Genomic DNA, 15,813 nt, shown 5'->3' on the forward strand with positions numbered 1-15,813 from the left:
CAATGGAGGGCGGGCCGAGGGGGCGGGGCTGGAATCGATTTTAGCAACGCTAAAGGGACCCAACGATCGATCGCAATCTACCAAAACTTCCCAGGGATCTACCAGTAGATTACAATCGACCTGTTGGACATCCCTGGTGTAGACAGTACAGAGGTAGATGAACCCATGGCCTGACTCTGTGTAAGGCTTCTTGGGTTTGACTTGATGGAAACCTCTGCCCTTAGGTGTCCTCTCAAGAGCGCATCTTGGCTCTGGCTCTCATAAAAAACCCCAAAACCTTTCATCCTCCCTAGTAGCATTGAGTGCTCAGATCTCTTGATGAACCCACCATCTTCCTGGACTCCTCCTAAAACTTCTGTACTAAACTTCCTGAGTGAGTGTCTTTCTACAGAGCTGTGCTGATGACTCTGGGTTGGCCGGGTGGATCTGTGTGGGGCTGGGGTGGGCGACCCTTCCTCAAGAGGGGGCAAGCGTGTGTTCTGCACTAGGTGGTCTCCTTGAACCCTCAGACTCTGTGATTCAACAGGAGTTGCCCCCAACTAATTGCCTGGTACAAGCAAGGCCTGTGAGAGGGAGGACTGTGTCAGAAAGGTGTGTAGACCCGTAGATCCCTTCTGCTGTGCCAGCTTTAATAATAATAATAATAAATTTTATTTATACCCCGCCCTCCCCAGCCAAGACCAGGCTCAGGGCGGCTAACAACTGGTAATAAAAACAAGTTGATTGAAATGCAACTTTAAAAAAAGATTAAAATACAACATTAAAACATTAAAACGCAGCCTCATCACAGGAGGAGAAAGGAAAAAGAAAGAGGGGGAGGGAATCAAATTGATTCTAAGCCAAAGGCCAGGAGGAACAACTCTGTCTTACAGGCCCTGCGGAAAGAAATCAGATCCCGCAGGGCCCTGGTCTCATGAGACAGAGCGTTCCACCAAGTCGGAGCCAGTACTGAAAAGGCCCTGGCTCTGGTTGAGGCTAATCTGACTTCCTTAGTGCCCGGGACCTCTAGGGTGTTGCCATTTATGGACCTTAAGGCCCTCCATGGGGCATACCGGGAGAGGCGGTCCCGTAGGTATGAGAACTTCCGGCACCACCTCTGCCCCAAAGATGCCACAGTCCTTGGGTGCACTTCTGATTTCTGCTTCTCTGCCTTTTGCCCTCCTCTTAGGAGATGTTACTTCGGTATCCTTGTACGAGATGGAGGAAGAGAGCCAGGAGGAGTTGGCTATCCCTCCCAGCCCTGTGGAGGAAGAGGCGGATTTGGTAAGTTGGGAAGCCGAGTATATGTGACCTTGCCACAGAGAAGATCTCACATAGCAGGGGGGAAAGGAAGGGTGGCCAGAAGCTTCCAGCTGGACCCACTTTTGAAGGACTGTGCTTGTGCGTGTGTGAGAGAGAGATCCAGTCTTTTTGATGCTCTTGCCACCCTTGAAAACTTTAAACTACTCCTGCGTAGCTGAAGTCTGTGCAGGCTGAAACAGGTGGTGGGAACGACTGAACCTCCAGTTCTCTTTGCCCTCAGCGTTTAAGAGTTACGGATCAGGTGCGTTTCTCTATCCCAAACTCGGATGTGTTCCTTGACAAGCAGTTGCTGCACCCTGTCACGGAAGCAGCTGTCTCAGTCCACGAGAAAGACCCCCTTGGCTGGGTGACTTCTGCCCCTCTCCAAGGCTGCAGGTGCCAAAGGTTCCTGGCCCTGCATGTGACTCCCTTCTGCATTTGGCTAGCTGTCAATGCCAAAGGGAGAGGATGCCTTTCCCGGAGGGAAGTGTTGCCTTTCTGACTCAGGTGACGTCCGGCTGTTGCAAGGCCCAGATCCTTCCTCCAACAGAGACGCCCTGAACAGGAGACCAGAAAGCGGACGGGTGCCTGCATGGAACGTTCCACAATTTTGTCACATTTGGGCTAGGAACATCTGGCTCTGTGCTTCCATGCCAGATGTTATGCTAATTTGATCCTGATTTCCCAGGTTTTTCTTTGAGAAGCTCTTGGGAATGAGAAAAAGAAGTCTTAATGCGTTTTGAAAAAAATACATACACTTTCTCTCTCCAGGACCAAAGAGTAGCTCCTGCCCAACTCCCCATTTCCTTCTTTTTCAGTCTGCGCTGCTCCTACCCTTAATTTTCTTCCCCTCCCCTCCCCCCCCCCATTTACCTTTTCCTGCGCCTGGAACTGTGTTGCCTTAATGACTGAGCGCCATGATCTGCGGAAGCTCTCTGGAGTGACTGTCTTGCAATCATCTTAACAAATTAGCCCTCTTCTCTCTCCCTCTTTGAGTGCCCCGGTGGGGGTTTGGCTGAACAAGGGGAGGCGGAAGAAGATTGTGAGTCTTGGACTCCCAGTTTTCACGAGGCAGGCCCCGCTGGTGACTCGCATGATTCATTTGCGTCGGGGTGGGGTCGGGTGGGGGGTTTGAACTGCAGAAGGTGATGGGTTTGGGGGCGAGGCTTCTCCCCGCATCTTGCAGGGCTGGGGGAGCCAAACTGAATGGTGTGGGAAACGTGTGCCTGATTTAGGAGCCTGTAGGGCAGGATGATCAGGACCATGCCAGGAGGGGAGATGTTTTTTCACCGTTCCCCCACCCTCTGCATCCCACAGCCCTGATGAAAATTGCCCCCGAAGTGGCTGCTGTTCTTGGGATGTGGAAGGCAATGAGTCCCCGCCCTCCCTGCGTGGTGTTGTCCTGATCAGCAACCCACCCCCCCACTCCAACACTTGCTATTTAAAGAACAAGAATCAGACACAACAATTGCATGCACCGATTTTTGCATGCCGTCTAGTTTGTTCCGATTCAGAGGCAGGCTGCTTTTAAACTGGAGGTGTGTACAGCCTCAACCTCCATGAACTGGTGTCATCTCGTGTGGCCGCTCACACCTTAGACTCAGTCTGATGCAATGGAATAGCAGGCCAGGCTCTGGGCTTGTATGGTTCCCAGTCCTGCCCCTAAACACGTGGGGTTGGGGGGAAGACGGTGCAATCCAACGCGGTCTCTGCAAGCGGCTTGTCCTGTCGGGTGTGCGCGCTCTGCCTCCCTTTGCTTGAGCTTGGCCTCTTTCCCTTTTCACTCAGAAACCCTGCATTGAAAGCCGGATCGCCTTGTCTGGCCTCAGAGATGAGATGTGGACAGAGGACCACAAGGCCGCCATGGATCAGTTTCTGAAGGACCCCACCCAACAGATGCTTGTCTTCTACATTGACGACTTTGCCGGCTTGAAAGTGGAGCCGGTCATGCCATACCAGGTTGGTTTGGCTCGGTCTGTCACGGACCACCTGAGAGGCTCCTCTGTGTGTTTGGTAGGGGTAACAATGTGGGAAGGTTTGCCGTTTCCTCCGCAGTGCAAAAGCGTAAGAGCACCCTGCCCTGGGGCTGAATCTGATCCATCTAACCTGGTGGCAACATCATGCTTCCAGGAAGCCCACTAGCAGAGTTTGGCCCTCTTCACCTCTTCTTTGCCTTCGGCACCTAGTATTCAGTGATATACTCTGGGTGGCGCTGTGGGTAAAACCTCAGCGCCTAGGACTTGCCGATCGTATGGTTGGCGATTCGAATCCCCGCGGCGGGGTGAGCTCCCGTCGTTCGGTCCCAGCTCCTGCCCACCTAGCAGTTCGAAAGCACGTCAAAGTGCAAGTAGATAAATAGGTACCGCTTTACAAGCGGGAAGGAAAATGGCGTTTCCGTGTGCTGCGCTGGTGCAGGCTCGCCAGAGCAGCTTCGTCACGCTGGCCACGTGACCCGGAAGTGTCTCCGGACAGCGCTGGCCCCCGGCCTCTTAAGTGAGATGGGCGCACAACCCTAGAGTTGGACATGACTGGCCCATACGGGCAGGGGTACCTTTACCTTTACCTTTACTGTCTTTGAACCTGGAGGCCCCATCTATCAATAGCCACTGATCCTGAATTTCCCTGGTCCTCTTAATAAGTGGGGCCTTTCCAGCCTTTGATACTTCATTAGTAGGTTTCCAACTGGCCAGATTGTATCAGGAGTTTTTTTAATCCCTTGCCCACAGGGTGTTTGCCTGCATAGGGCGTAAGGTGGCCATCTTTGTTTCAGTCTTTCTTCTTCTGAAGGTTGGTCTCTTTGCTCTTCAGATTAAATTACCCCAGATCCCCAGGCTCATGTTTCCCAAAAGCAGTGGGGAATCCAGTTCTTAATTAAAAGCAAAAGATTGCATGTTTGTTTGTGACAACCTGCCACTCAACCTCTGCCTACTCCCAATTTATTCTCTGGAGGCATTTTGCCTGCTCTTTGGAACAAGTCTCTGCGGCAGGCACCTGTGCTGTGGACGGATGTGGCAGTTATGGGGCTGTAGCAGACACTCTGGCATCAATCAGCCCCAGTGGTCCAGTCCTGGGCACTGAAAATATGTGTAGACTAGACTCAGGGCAGTTTATAAGCTCTGTTCCCAGAGCTGGAGGTCACTAGGATACGTTTCTGCTGATGATCCTTCCATCTCTAACTCAGCATTTGTCCCCGCAGGAGCAGAAGCAGCTCACTTACTTCATCCGCCAAGAGAACGCAGAGATTACAGAAGAGAACTTCCACGAGGTCGTCCAGTTTGGCACTGTCCGGAAGCCCTACATAGATTCCTTGATCCGCAATCTCAACGCCGTGTATCTCCCCCAGCTCTTTCGCAAGTCAACCTGGCCCGAAAGCATAAAGAACGAGTTTTTCTCAGAAATTTACCACTTTATGACCTCTCTCACAGGTAGGACTCCCTGCTCTCCTTCCTTCCTGGATCTGACTTTTATGTAGGGCTGGGCTTGCCATTTTACTGAGTGCTAACGAAGACCTCCCTCTAAAGATTTGCCAGATCAAAAAAAGAGATTCCAAGTGAGCACGGTGGTGATTGCCGTTCAGCAGTGGGATGGTCTACCCCGGAGGGTGTTCATTGGAGGTTTTTAAACAGAGGTTGGATGGCCAGCTGTCAGGGATCTTTAGCTGTGATTCCTGCATTGGACTAGATGACCATTGGGTGCCTTTCAACTCTAAAATGATATGATAGTTCAGATCAATCTGCAAAATTCAGTACACGTCACACTCCCTAATGCACATCATCATTGCTGCCTGGCCCACAGTTTCTCAGCCTCAGAGCTCTTCCTGCTGATATTTCATTACCCATCCTGTTCTTAGGCCATGAGAGGAGGTTTACCCCAGAAGTTGCATCCTTTCTCAATATTCTGTTGCTGACACCTTTCCTTTGAGCAGGAGGAATGTTGCTCTGACATCACAGCACCACAGCTAGTGGTTATAGAAGGCCGTCCTATTCTCCAAGGAATGCATTGCCGGCAGCGACGACTGTGGCATGCTGCTTGGAGGCCGGATCTGCTGTCTCCTCAGTAGCTCCCCCCTCCATGCCACCTCTATGCCCATCTCTTGGTGGATAGGAGATGCTGCTGGACTCCTCCTACCCACATAGATCATTATTCCCCCCCTTGATCTTGATGTAGATCTCCACTCACCATTTCATCCCTGGCCAGGGTGGGGTGGGGCACCATTTTGTGGCTCGCCTCAGGTGTCAAAATGTCTTGGGCCATTCCTGGGTTACCAGGTGGCTACCTGACCAACAGAAAACAACGAGCCTTTTGCCTAGGTTTACACATCAGACGGCTGCCGGTATGCTTAATGCAGACATGGCCAAACTTGGCCCTCCGCCTGTTTTGGGACTACAACTCCCATCATCCCTAGCTAACATGATCAGCGGTCAGGGATGATGGGAATTGTAGTCCCAAAACAGCTGGAGGGCCAAGTTTGGCCATGGCTGGTAGTGTCTTTGTACTCAGAGTTTCTGGGTGCCTTGGTCTTTCCCCCGGTCACCCTTAAACTTGTGCATGTCGGAATGTATCCCTGCATTTCTTCTTATTATGGAAGGCATTAGGGAAGCTGAGCGCATCTGCTTAAACATGCCACTTGCATAAATTCCTCCCATGAGGTTTGGCTTTCCCACACAGCTTGGGACATTGGGTCAAGGGAGAGGGCTGTGCGGTAGCAGGTACAGTGGTACCTTCGGTTACATACGCTTCACGTTACATCTGCTTCAGGTTACAGACTCCGCTAACCCAGAAATAGTGCTTCAGGTTAAGAACTTTGCTTCAGGATGAGAACAGAAATCGTGCAGCGGCGGCGTGACAGCAGCGGGAGGCCCCATTAGCTAAAGTGGTGATTCAGGTTAAGAACAGTTTTAGGTTAAGAACAGACCTCCGGAACGAATTAAGTTCTTAACCCAAGGTACCACTGTATGTCAAATGTGATGACTGTTGGCGCCCTGCTGAGGAACCATAAACCATGTTTCCTGTTTTGTGTCTTATGAGAGACCCCTTCCTTCCTTCCTTCCTTCCTTCCTTCCTTCCTTCCTTCCTCCCTTCCTCCCTTCCTCCCTTCCCTTCCCTTCCCTTCCCTTCCCTTCCCTTCCCTTCCCTCCCTCCCTCCAAGACCCCCCACAAACAGCAATTTGCCAGACCGGTGCCTTTCTGCTTTGTCACTCTTTCTCCATCTTTGTCCCTCTCTAGACACTCGCTCCAAAATGAGGGGCCGCACCATCCTCTACATCCCAATCGAGTCCCTGGCCATCAAGACGGAGATGGCCTTGAAGGACAAAGCCCTGGTTCAGCGGCTGGAGAGTGAGTGGCGGATCTCTGGGGATTTGGGCCCTGGAGGTGGGGGGTGGTGGTGGTGGTAACAGGATCAGCAGGAGAGGAAGACGGCTGATGGGGAGGATGAAGCTTGACCGAGAGGCTTGCCAGCCGAGCAGCAGTGCTTGGACTGTAAGTGAATTAACCCCTCGCAGCATATGAGCTGCATCCATCATTCCCAATCACAGAAAACGGGTTTGTCAGGCTGTGAACGTCTGCAGGGCCCCTTTGTGGGGTTATTAGTTCTGCTGCAGGCGTTTTCTGTCAGGAAATGGAAGGCAGGGGCAGGTTAGGCCTCTCCCTAGCCCTCCATCCCACCTTCACGGGTTGCCTCGTTGGTGAAATTGCTCCTCTCCTCTCCTCTCCCCCATCCCACCGCCCATCTAAATTCTGCACCACGCACAGAACACGATGTGCAAATGGAGAAAACAATGGCACCGGGATGACCCACACACAAACGCATACTTTTTCTGCATTTTTAGAGCATTCCTTATTAAAGCATTCATTTTTCCATCTGTGCTGGCAAGATCTGGGGGAGATGTGCAGGCTGGGAGAGAGAGAATGACTAGGAGGCCTGGGAGCAGACAGCCTGCCATGTGTCAGGAAGAGAAGAGAATGGCTGCAGGGCCCAGAAATTTCCTTCAAGCGCTGCTTGGATCCTTCAGTTTGTTGAGGAGACTTTCATCTGTCCAAGGACCAGCCTTCTAGAGATCTGTTTTGGAGTCCATGTGGTGGGATTTGAAGCGAGCACGAAGCATTTCCTGCCCTTGTGCCCATGAGAGCTAGAGGCTTGATCTATTCAAACAGACATAAACCTTTCCTCCATGCCCAGCATAGGCCACCACAGTGCTTCGTCTTTGTGGGTTTGGGAGGTGCAAAGGAGACACCGTAATCCGGGAGATGCAGTAACACCTGCTTCAGCAATTCCCCTTGAGGTTATTAAATAATAATACAACAAAGATAACAAATCATAAAACAAACTTGTCTGCCCGTTCTCTGGAATGGTGGAGCGGTCCATGGAGGAGCAAGTGCTGATAATTTGGGGAGAGAATGAGGAACTCTCAAGAGCAGGCATAGGCAAACTCAGCCCTCCAGATGTTTTGGGACTACAATTCCCATCTTCCCTGACCACTGGTTCTGTTAGCTAGGGATCATGGGAGTTGTAGTCCCAAAACATCTGGAGGACCGAGTTTGCCTATGCCTGCTCTTGAGAGCTGGAATTTAAGCAGACTGGCCAACCAATTCATAAACTCACCACGGGGGATCTTGTGGTTTATGTTATAATTCTGTTCGCAGCAAGTGGACTCCACTTTGTCCAGCAGTGGCCAACCAGATCCCTTCAGGGTACCCCAAAGACCTGGAAGGCCAAAGCTCCCCCCCCTTTTTAGCTTCCAACAACTTACAGCTGTCAACAGACCACCCATAAAAACCTCAGAAAAGCACAGCAGCTGCACCAGATCCAAAGGCCCAGTGCCTACGCGAAGCCAGAAAGCGAGACCAGAGTGCAGCAACCATGCTCTCTCCTCTTGTCACCATCAGCAACCAGCTTTCTGGTCCTGGAGGCTGCTGCACGGCCATCTTGAAGGGTAGCCATTGGTAGCTTTCTCCTTCTGTATGGTATCCCCCCATCTTCCTTTTAAAGCCATCAAAGCCAACAGGCAACCCTGCACCTTATTGAATCATAAGCCTTCATAAGGCACCTCAAAGGGCATCTATCCACCGGCTGATGCAGGAAATCTTGTGGCAGTGAGTTCCAGAAGTAAATTATGTCCCGTGGGAAGAAGGACCTTTCTTTCATCTTTTCTGAATCTTCCACTGATCTGTTTCATAGGGTGACCCTACGAAAGTTCCACTTTTCCTCACTTTCTGCACATCATGCACAATTTTATAAGCCTCATGTATTATGTGTCATACCAGTTTCCCTCCTCCCAGCACCGCCCCCCTCCCCCCCCCGAAGGCTGCCTCGTGACAGGCGGGTGGCTGATGTATAAGATGCTAGTGGGGGTGAATCATTCTTCGCCCTGCTCTCCAGCACCTTTTCTCTTCGGATCTATTAAAATCCTGCTTTTGTTATTATTTTGGGGGAAGAGGGCTGGTGGTGACGCTGAGGGGAAATGTGGACACACCAAAAATCTCGAGAATAAGAATGTGGGGTGGGAGGGAGAGGAACTTTGGCCCTTCATCTCAAAATCAGAACCGTGGTTTTGTTCTTGAGGTACGTGGAGCCCACTGCTTTCACCACTAAGGGTGCTTCCAGACAGGGACGATATCTCACAAACGGGCTCCGAGATCTGATTTGTTCTGTGTCCACATGCACGCAGTTGAAGTCTTTCACTTTCCATAGCTGTGCTGCGGTTTCATATCCACACCAGTGGGTTGTCCTCGAGCCAGTGTGGTGTAGTGGTTAAGAGCAGTGGACTCGTAATCTGGTGAACCGGGTTCGATTCCCCACTCCTCCACATGCAGCTGCTGGGTGACCTTGGGCCAGTCACACTTCTCTGAAGTCTCTCAGCCCCACTCACCTCACAGAATGTTTGTTGTGGGGGAGGAAGGGAAAGGAGAATGCTAGCCGCTTTGAGACTCCTTAGGGCAGTGATAAAGCGAGATATCAAATCCAAACTCCTCCTTGATTGAATCTTTCCGTTTACTGGCCCCTCCCTTCAAGGACAACACCACCCTCCACTAACATTTCCGCTGGTGGTGCTGTGGTCTAAACCACCGAGCCTCTTGGGCTTGCTGATCAGAAGATTGGCAGTTCAAATCTGCACAATGGTGTGAGCTCCCGTTGCTCCGTCCCAGCTCCTGCCAACCTGGCAGTTCGAAAGCACGCCAGTACAAGTAGATAAATAGGTACCACTGCGGCAGGAAGGTAAACGGTGTTTCCGTGCGCTCTGGTTTCCCTCACGGTGTCCCGTTGCGCCAGAAGCATTTAGTCCTGCTGGCCACATGACCCGGAAGGCTATCTGTGGACAAACGCCGGCTCCCTCGGCCTGAAAGCGAGATGAGCGCCGCAACCCCAGAGTCGCCTTTGACTGGACTTAACCGTCCAGGGGTCCTTTACCTTTTCTTACCCCATTATGGGCAATTTCTGAATCTGCGCATGTGGACCTCTAAAAAATAATAATACCACAGTAAGTGTGGAAGAGCAAATATCGTCAACCCTTAGCTGTCATGTTTCATGATAAGCAGAATGGAGCTTGTGCTTTTTGGCAGAAGTGGCAACGTTGAGGAAGGTGGACTGATGGTTGGACTCAATGTAAGGCAGCTAGCTGTGACACAGCTTATTCCTTCGTGGGATCTCTTCATCCCAGGTCTGGCCACTGCTGCTTAACCTGCCCCAGTTGGCATCCTACATATTTCAAAGGGCTGCTCTCCGAAATACAAATGGTTTATGCCCTCCATTTGTCCCTGCTGCTCAGCCCAGAGCACCTATTTTCTTTATCCCAGCACTCGAAGGTACACAAGGGGAGGCATCCCTGGCCATTGTTTTGCCAGAGCACAGCCCTTGAAAAGCAGCAAGGGACACCTTTGCTATTCTGGGTGTTAAAAATGCACAGTACTTGGTTTTATTTTACTGCTGTTTTTAATGGGCACATTACCCATCCTGAGCCTTCAGGGTACAGACGCTTTGAGATGCCTGTTCTGTCCTTTGTTTTCCTTATCTTGCCAGGGTCCCTCTCTGCGCCTTAAGGGAAAGGGCACGACCTGCCTGCTCCAGCCTATTCATCTGCCTCAGGGCAGAGAGGAGAGAAAAACCCAATATATATATATTTCTCTCTCTTTCCTTGCGACCCCTTTGCTCAGGAACTTCTTGTAACCTCTCTTAGTGCATTTTGAGTGACATTCTTGGGTTGGGGAGCACTTTCTTCCCCACACTCCCAGAGTTCCCCTTTGAAGTGAAACCGGGGCTTGCAGAGCCCAAGAGAGGCTTGAGAACTGAACCAGAGCAGGCCTTAAATGCGGAAAAGGCACTGGCCGAGCTGCCACTTGTGGCCATACGACAGGTTGGGGGCATCACAACTGTCCCCCCGCTTTCCCGACACAGTGGTCCCTGAGGGGATTTCTCCCTCAGCTGTTCTCCTCCAATACTTCTGGTTTTGGAGCCAGGTTGAAGGAGAAATTACCTCAGGGGCATGGGTTGCAGGGAGAAAAGTCTCTGGGGGTGGGGGCGCACGGCACCCCCATATGGACCTTCCTTTTGTGCTTTGAACTGAGCCCCCTGTGTTTGAAGAGACAGGCCCGCCGCCATCTTGTGCGGCTTGTCTCTCTGGGCCCGTCCCACCATCCCCTTGCCCCAGCCGCGTCTCGTCCCCTTTGTCTCCCAGGGGCTGCTGGTTCTGTTACTGCCCCGCAGGCAGAAAATAAAAGAAAGGCTGAAGCGCCGGCGAGAGAAATCGCCAGTCAGATCCGGCACAGCGGCTCGTTTGTTCCGCCCTGCGCAAATTCAATTGAACATCTCGCTACGGACAAGGGGAAAAGATGTTGACTGAATTATGCAGCGCGTGTGTCTCTATTAGGAATAATAAAGCAGAGCCTGGCAAAGGTGTGCCTCACCAGGGGTTGTTCAGTCCTTTTCTTCCGTATGCAAATGGCAGAGGAAGCCCACTGGGGGAGCCTGCTGGGCCTGGGTTGCCCCCTCAGCCGCTGTACTGTGTGAGGGACATGTCAGACATCCTGTTCTGAAGGTGCGGGCCCACAAAATGTTCTTGTGTGCATAAAAATAAATGCCACAGGTGTGCAGTCATACCTCGGGTTGAAGTTGCTTCAGGTTGAGCGTTTTCGGGTTGCGCTCTGTGGCAGCCCGGAAGTAACGGAACGCGTTACTTCTGGGTTTTGCCACTCGCGTATGCGCAGACGGTCAAAATGACGTCATGCGCAGAAGCGGTGAATTGCGATCCGCAGACACGGATTGCATTCGCTTCAGGATGCGAATGGGGCTCCTGAGCGGATCCCGTTCGTATCCAGAGGTACCACTGTATATTTTTAGTGTTGGACAGCAGCCTGCCCCTACCTGCCCCTCCAGGTGTTTTGGACTACAACTCCCATCAGCCATAGCTGGCTGTGGCTGATGGGAGCTGTAGTCCAAAACATCTGGAAGGAGCAGGTTGGGGATATATTGTCATAAGAGCACCATCCCTTGAGGGATCTGGGCCTGGCTGCAGTTCCCCACTGCCTGGATGTACACATGGCCTCCTGCAGGCCTCTCTGTAGCCTTTTTAGCCTCGGGTGAGAAGAGCTTTGCGCCCAGGATGGGGAAATGGGAGTCAACAGACACACCTCCTTCATCTCCTGCCCCAACACGGGTGAAGTGGCTTGCACTTCCATGCTGTCGCTGCCTTTGGCTTTCTTCTGGCGTCCAGGAGAGGCGGCTCCTTGTTCGCTCTGCCTCACTTGTGGTGTTGCATAAATTGCCATTACCGTTGGCTTTTTGCAACAAAGGAAAATAAAAAGGCCTTTTAGTAACAACAGGCATTAATTGACCCGTTTTTTGGATTGAACGCCGCAGCACTTCAGTATGGCCCAAGCTCATTTGGGCATGTGGGGGGAATAGACTCCAGAACGTTCTTATCTCTCCTCGATTTTGTAGCTTTTAAAACACAGGCACACACGCAAAGCACAAAGGGAGACGACCCGTTCATCTTGTGCCTTGTTTTATCTCCGAATTTGAGTATAGGATTTTCCCCCCCAAAGCGTAAAAGCGGAGCGTGCCCCTTTTCAAAGTTTAAAAGCATTATGAAGAAATCCCCCACTGCCATAGACAGATGGAGGATTTGAAATTCACATGATTGTCCCATAATGAGAGGCCTGTGCGGTTGGCAGCGCCCAGCCTGCAATGTTCGCCGCGCGCATTAAAATCTTCCCATGGCTGGATATTTTGCATGGCAATGCATGCTTGGGTTAAGCATCCAATTGGCTACCTTGGGGTCGTCTCTTGTGTGACTAAAACCTCAGCTGTTATCAAGCACTTAGAGATACTTGGCTATTCTAATCCCTGGGCTGTGTGATTGTCTTACCCCTGTAATTTGGCACAGAGACTGCAGCTTCCACGCTGCGATACTAACTCTTCCTAGATGGCTGCTCTCTAGCTATTAGCCTCTTCCATTCCAAGAGCAGGGGGGGAAAGCAGCAAACTTGGTGAGCTTCAGGTGCCACAAACTCTCCCCGCAACTGAGGCCCTGCGGCTCCTTTCGGCAGTTTCCTCTTCCGGGGGTTCTCATGCACCTGGAAGTGTTGTTCCCCCCTCTTTCCGCAGCCAGGGGAGCCCCCTTTATGATTCAGACCTGCAGGGCCCCCTCCTCTTAGCTCTCCCCCAGAATGCACTTGGACACGATGCATTTGGGATCTATCAGACAACAGACCGCAAAGTAGAAGGTAATTTCTGCACGAGCCCAGGCGCAGCAGCCAAAGTCCCATATTAAAGAGCAGGGATGGCGGCGCATTTAGGCGAGTGTCAGAGCCTCGTGTGCAGAAGGGCTGGGACAAAGAATTTGCCGCGTTTCCCTCTCCTTTCTGATGTACAGGAGGAGAGCGGTGTGGTTTGAAAAACATCAAAGCCCCGACAACGCTGCCATGGCTCAAAACAGTGTGCGTTCACACAGAATGAAGGCAAATGGCATCAGGTACTCTTGGAGGGAACCCCCTCCCAAGGAACATGCCTGATTTCTGTGTGACTCACCCTGTCTCTTTGTATAAGAGTATATTCTCCACCCAGGGGACTCTGTGCAGTGAAGCCATAGCATGATATATCCCAGAATTCTTTTTCTGCTTTCCAGAGTGGAGACAGATCTCTCTCTCTGGCAGACACTCCATGAGGTCCCTCCACATATCCACTCCTGCTCAAGCACTGCAGCGATTAAAGTGTTTTAGGCGTTGGTGAAGCACCAGTTCTTATGCACATGTCCAGAGACTCTTAACCTGTGATCTTCTCTCTTTTCCAATGGTGTACTGCATTGATCCATAGGCAACTCAAACCATGTCTTAATGTTAAGCTGTTAGCAGTCAGTTCACCGGTCTGGTGGATTTTTCCGTGCTGAGCGTCAGGTGAGGCATGTGTGACTGCCCCACAGATTCACTGAGCAACTTTGGGTTAGGCTCCACTCTCTGTCCTCACACATGGCAGGCAAGGCAACTGCTGCTACTATGAAAACTGGTCAGGGCCTTTTGTGCTGAGGCAAAGCATATACCGTATTTTTCGCTCTATAGGATGCACTTTTCCCCCTCCAAAAATTGAGGGGAAATGTGTGTGCGTCCTATGGAGCGAATGCAGGCTCCTTGGCTTCAGCGATAGCAACGCGAAGCCCCCAAAGCGCAGAGGGAGCACTCCCTCCTTGCTCCAAAGGCTTTGCATTGCTTTTGCTGAAGCCTGGAGAGCGAGAGGCGTCGGTGCGCACCGACCCCTCTCGCTCTCCAGGCTTCAGGGATAGCCCCACGCAGCCCTTCCGGCAGGGAGAGGCTGCACGTGGCTATGGCTTCTTTAGCCTGTATGCTGCTCTTTGGGGCGGGGGGGGGGGGGAATAAGATTCTTTTTCTTGATTTCCCCCCCCCTAAAAACTAGGTGCACCCTATGGTCCGGTGCGCCCTATGGAGCGATAAATACGGTGTATATATATACAGGGGTGAAAGGCACCAAAGCCTGCACTGTGAGTTGATTCCTGAAGCTTGGCAGGCCCGGGGGCCATCTGATTTGATTTGATTTTTATTTGCTGTTGCTGCTGTTGTTCCAGCATCCATGATTCACTGGACCCGGCAGATCAAGGAGGTTCTGAGGGCACAAGAGGCTGTGGAGAGCAGAGAGAGCTCAGGCCCGCTGGAAGAGATCGAGTTCTGGAGGAACCGCTGTACAGACCTCTCCGAAATCAGCAAGCAGCTCTGCCAACAGGGCGTGAAGCACATCGAAACCATTCTGGCCTTTTCCAAGTCTTCCTATGTGACCCCTTTCCAGCGGCTTGCCAAACAGATCCAGGTGGGTGCAGGTTGGGTAGGGCAGGGAGGGAATTGTCTCAGGAAAGGGGGTTTAAGTTTCTTCCACACCAAGCCCTTCCTCCAGTCTGCCTCTCCTTCATGGGAAGGGTTCAGGAGGAGGTTGAGCCGTGTCTGTGTGGGCACGGATCCTGCTTCAGTCCTCCTTTATTGCTCTGTGGTTGCTTTGCAGGATGGATCAGAGCAGGCCCAGTCAAACCTCCGATTCCTCTCCATCCTGAAAGAACCGTTCCAGGAGCTATCCACCCTTCGCCCCCAAAACATCCCCGAAAAGTTGCCTCACCTCATCAGCCTTGTCCGAATTGTGTGGGTCAACTCCCCGTACTACAACACCCGAGAGAGAATCACAGCGCTGTTCAGAAAGGTGAGGACTGCATTTCTCTCTTCGAACCTAGACCATTTCCTTCCTTCTAAACAGGTTTTACTAGTGCAAATAATGTCCAAAGCAAGCTGTAAAATTCGGCATAAAAATTCGGCATAACAGCATAAATGTTTATAGATAGCAAAAGACTATCTGGTCCTCTGAGGGAGGCTAAGTCACACAGGAATTTATGCCCAGCTGCTCTGACATGCTCCACAGCCCTGACCCAAAACCCTTCGCCATCTCTCCTTCTCCTCGCCTTGGAACTGGTGCTCATCAAAGTTTTGTTCCTTCCATTCTTCTCCATATCCCAAACCTCACTATCTTTTTGCTCTTGTGTGGCCCAAATCCTTTGCATCTGAGCTTCCCTGGTATGTCTAACCAAGCTCTCCCCTTTAGGCTGCTTGTCTGCCTGTCGCTATCCTAGAAGCAAGCTAGGCATATGCTGTTGGTCCAGGCAAGAGTAGGATGGTTAAGCCTTGTACAATTTTGCCTATAAGCCTATCTTCCGTTTTATTCCTTAATGTCATTCTGGTGTTGGTAATGATGAACATCTCTTCTTTCAAGCCCAGTTCTCTGGCTCTGCTTATTACCTTCCCCGACCCCCAAGCAATTTGAAGTAATTACCTGGGGTGCAGTGCAACTTCCTGAAATATGCCATTACTGTTCAAGAGATATTTGAAATATAAATGCTTTTAAATAAAATCAAATTACTCTGGATAAAAGTTCTCAAAATCATATCTGTGTTATCATGTATGGACACATGAGTTAGCGTGTAACACATGATAAGGGACATGGGCATGCTTGGCAACATATATGAGAGGAAAATTGCCATATGGGAA

The 15,813-nt window shown here is 51.3% G+C and overlaps 1 protein-coding gene across 2 annotated transcripts in view; it reads left to right on the forward strand.

The window, feature by feature from the left end:
- Window positions 1–15,813, forward strand: part of DNAH2 (dynein axonemal heavy chain 2) — a 137,516-nt gene that overhangs the window by 15,739 nt on the left and 105,964 nt on the right. For both annotated transcript variants that reach the window (XM_083580733.1, XM_083580734.1), the window contains exons 3-8: window positions 1,169–1,263; window positions 3,070–3,240; window positions 4,478–4,706; window positions 6,508–6,618; window positions 14,355–14,593; window positions 14,783–14,974. In XM_083580733.1, coding sequence (XP_083436859.1) covers window positions 1,169–1,263; window positions 3,070–3,240; window positions 4,478–4,706; window positions 6,508–6,618; window positions 14,355–14,593; window positions 14,783–14,974 — 1,037 coding nt within the window. The remainder of the gene's footprint in view (window positions 1–1,168; window positions 1,264–3,069; window positions 3,241–4,477; window positions 4,707–6,507; window positions 6,619–14,354; window positions 14,594–14,782; window positions 14,975–15,813) is intronic.

This window comes from Podarcis filfolensis (genome assembly GCF_964270895.1).
Source record: "Podarcis filfolensis genome assembly, chromosome: 13".
Lineage (NCBI taxonomy): Eukaryota > Metazoa > Chordata > Lepidosauria > Squamata > Lacertidae > Podarcis > Podarcis filfolensis.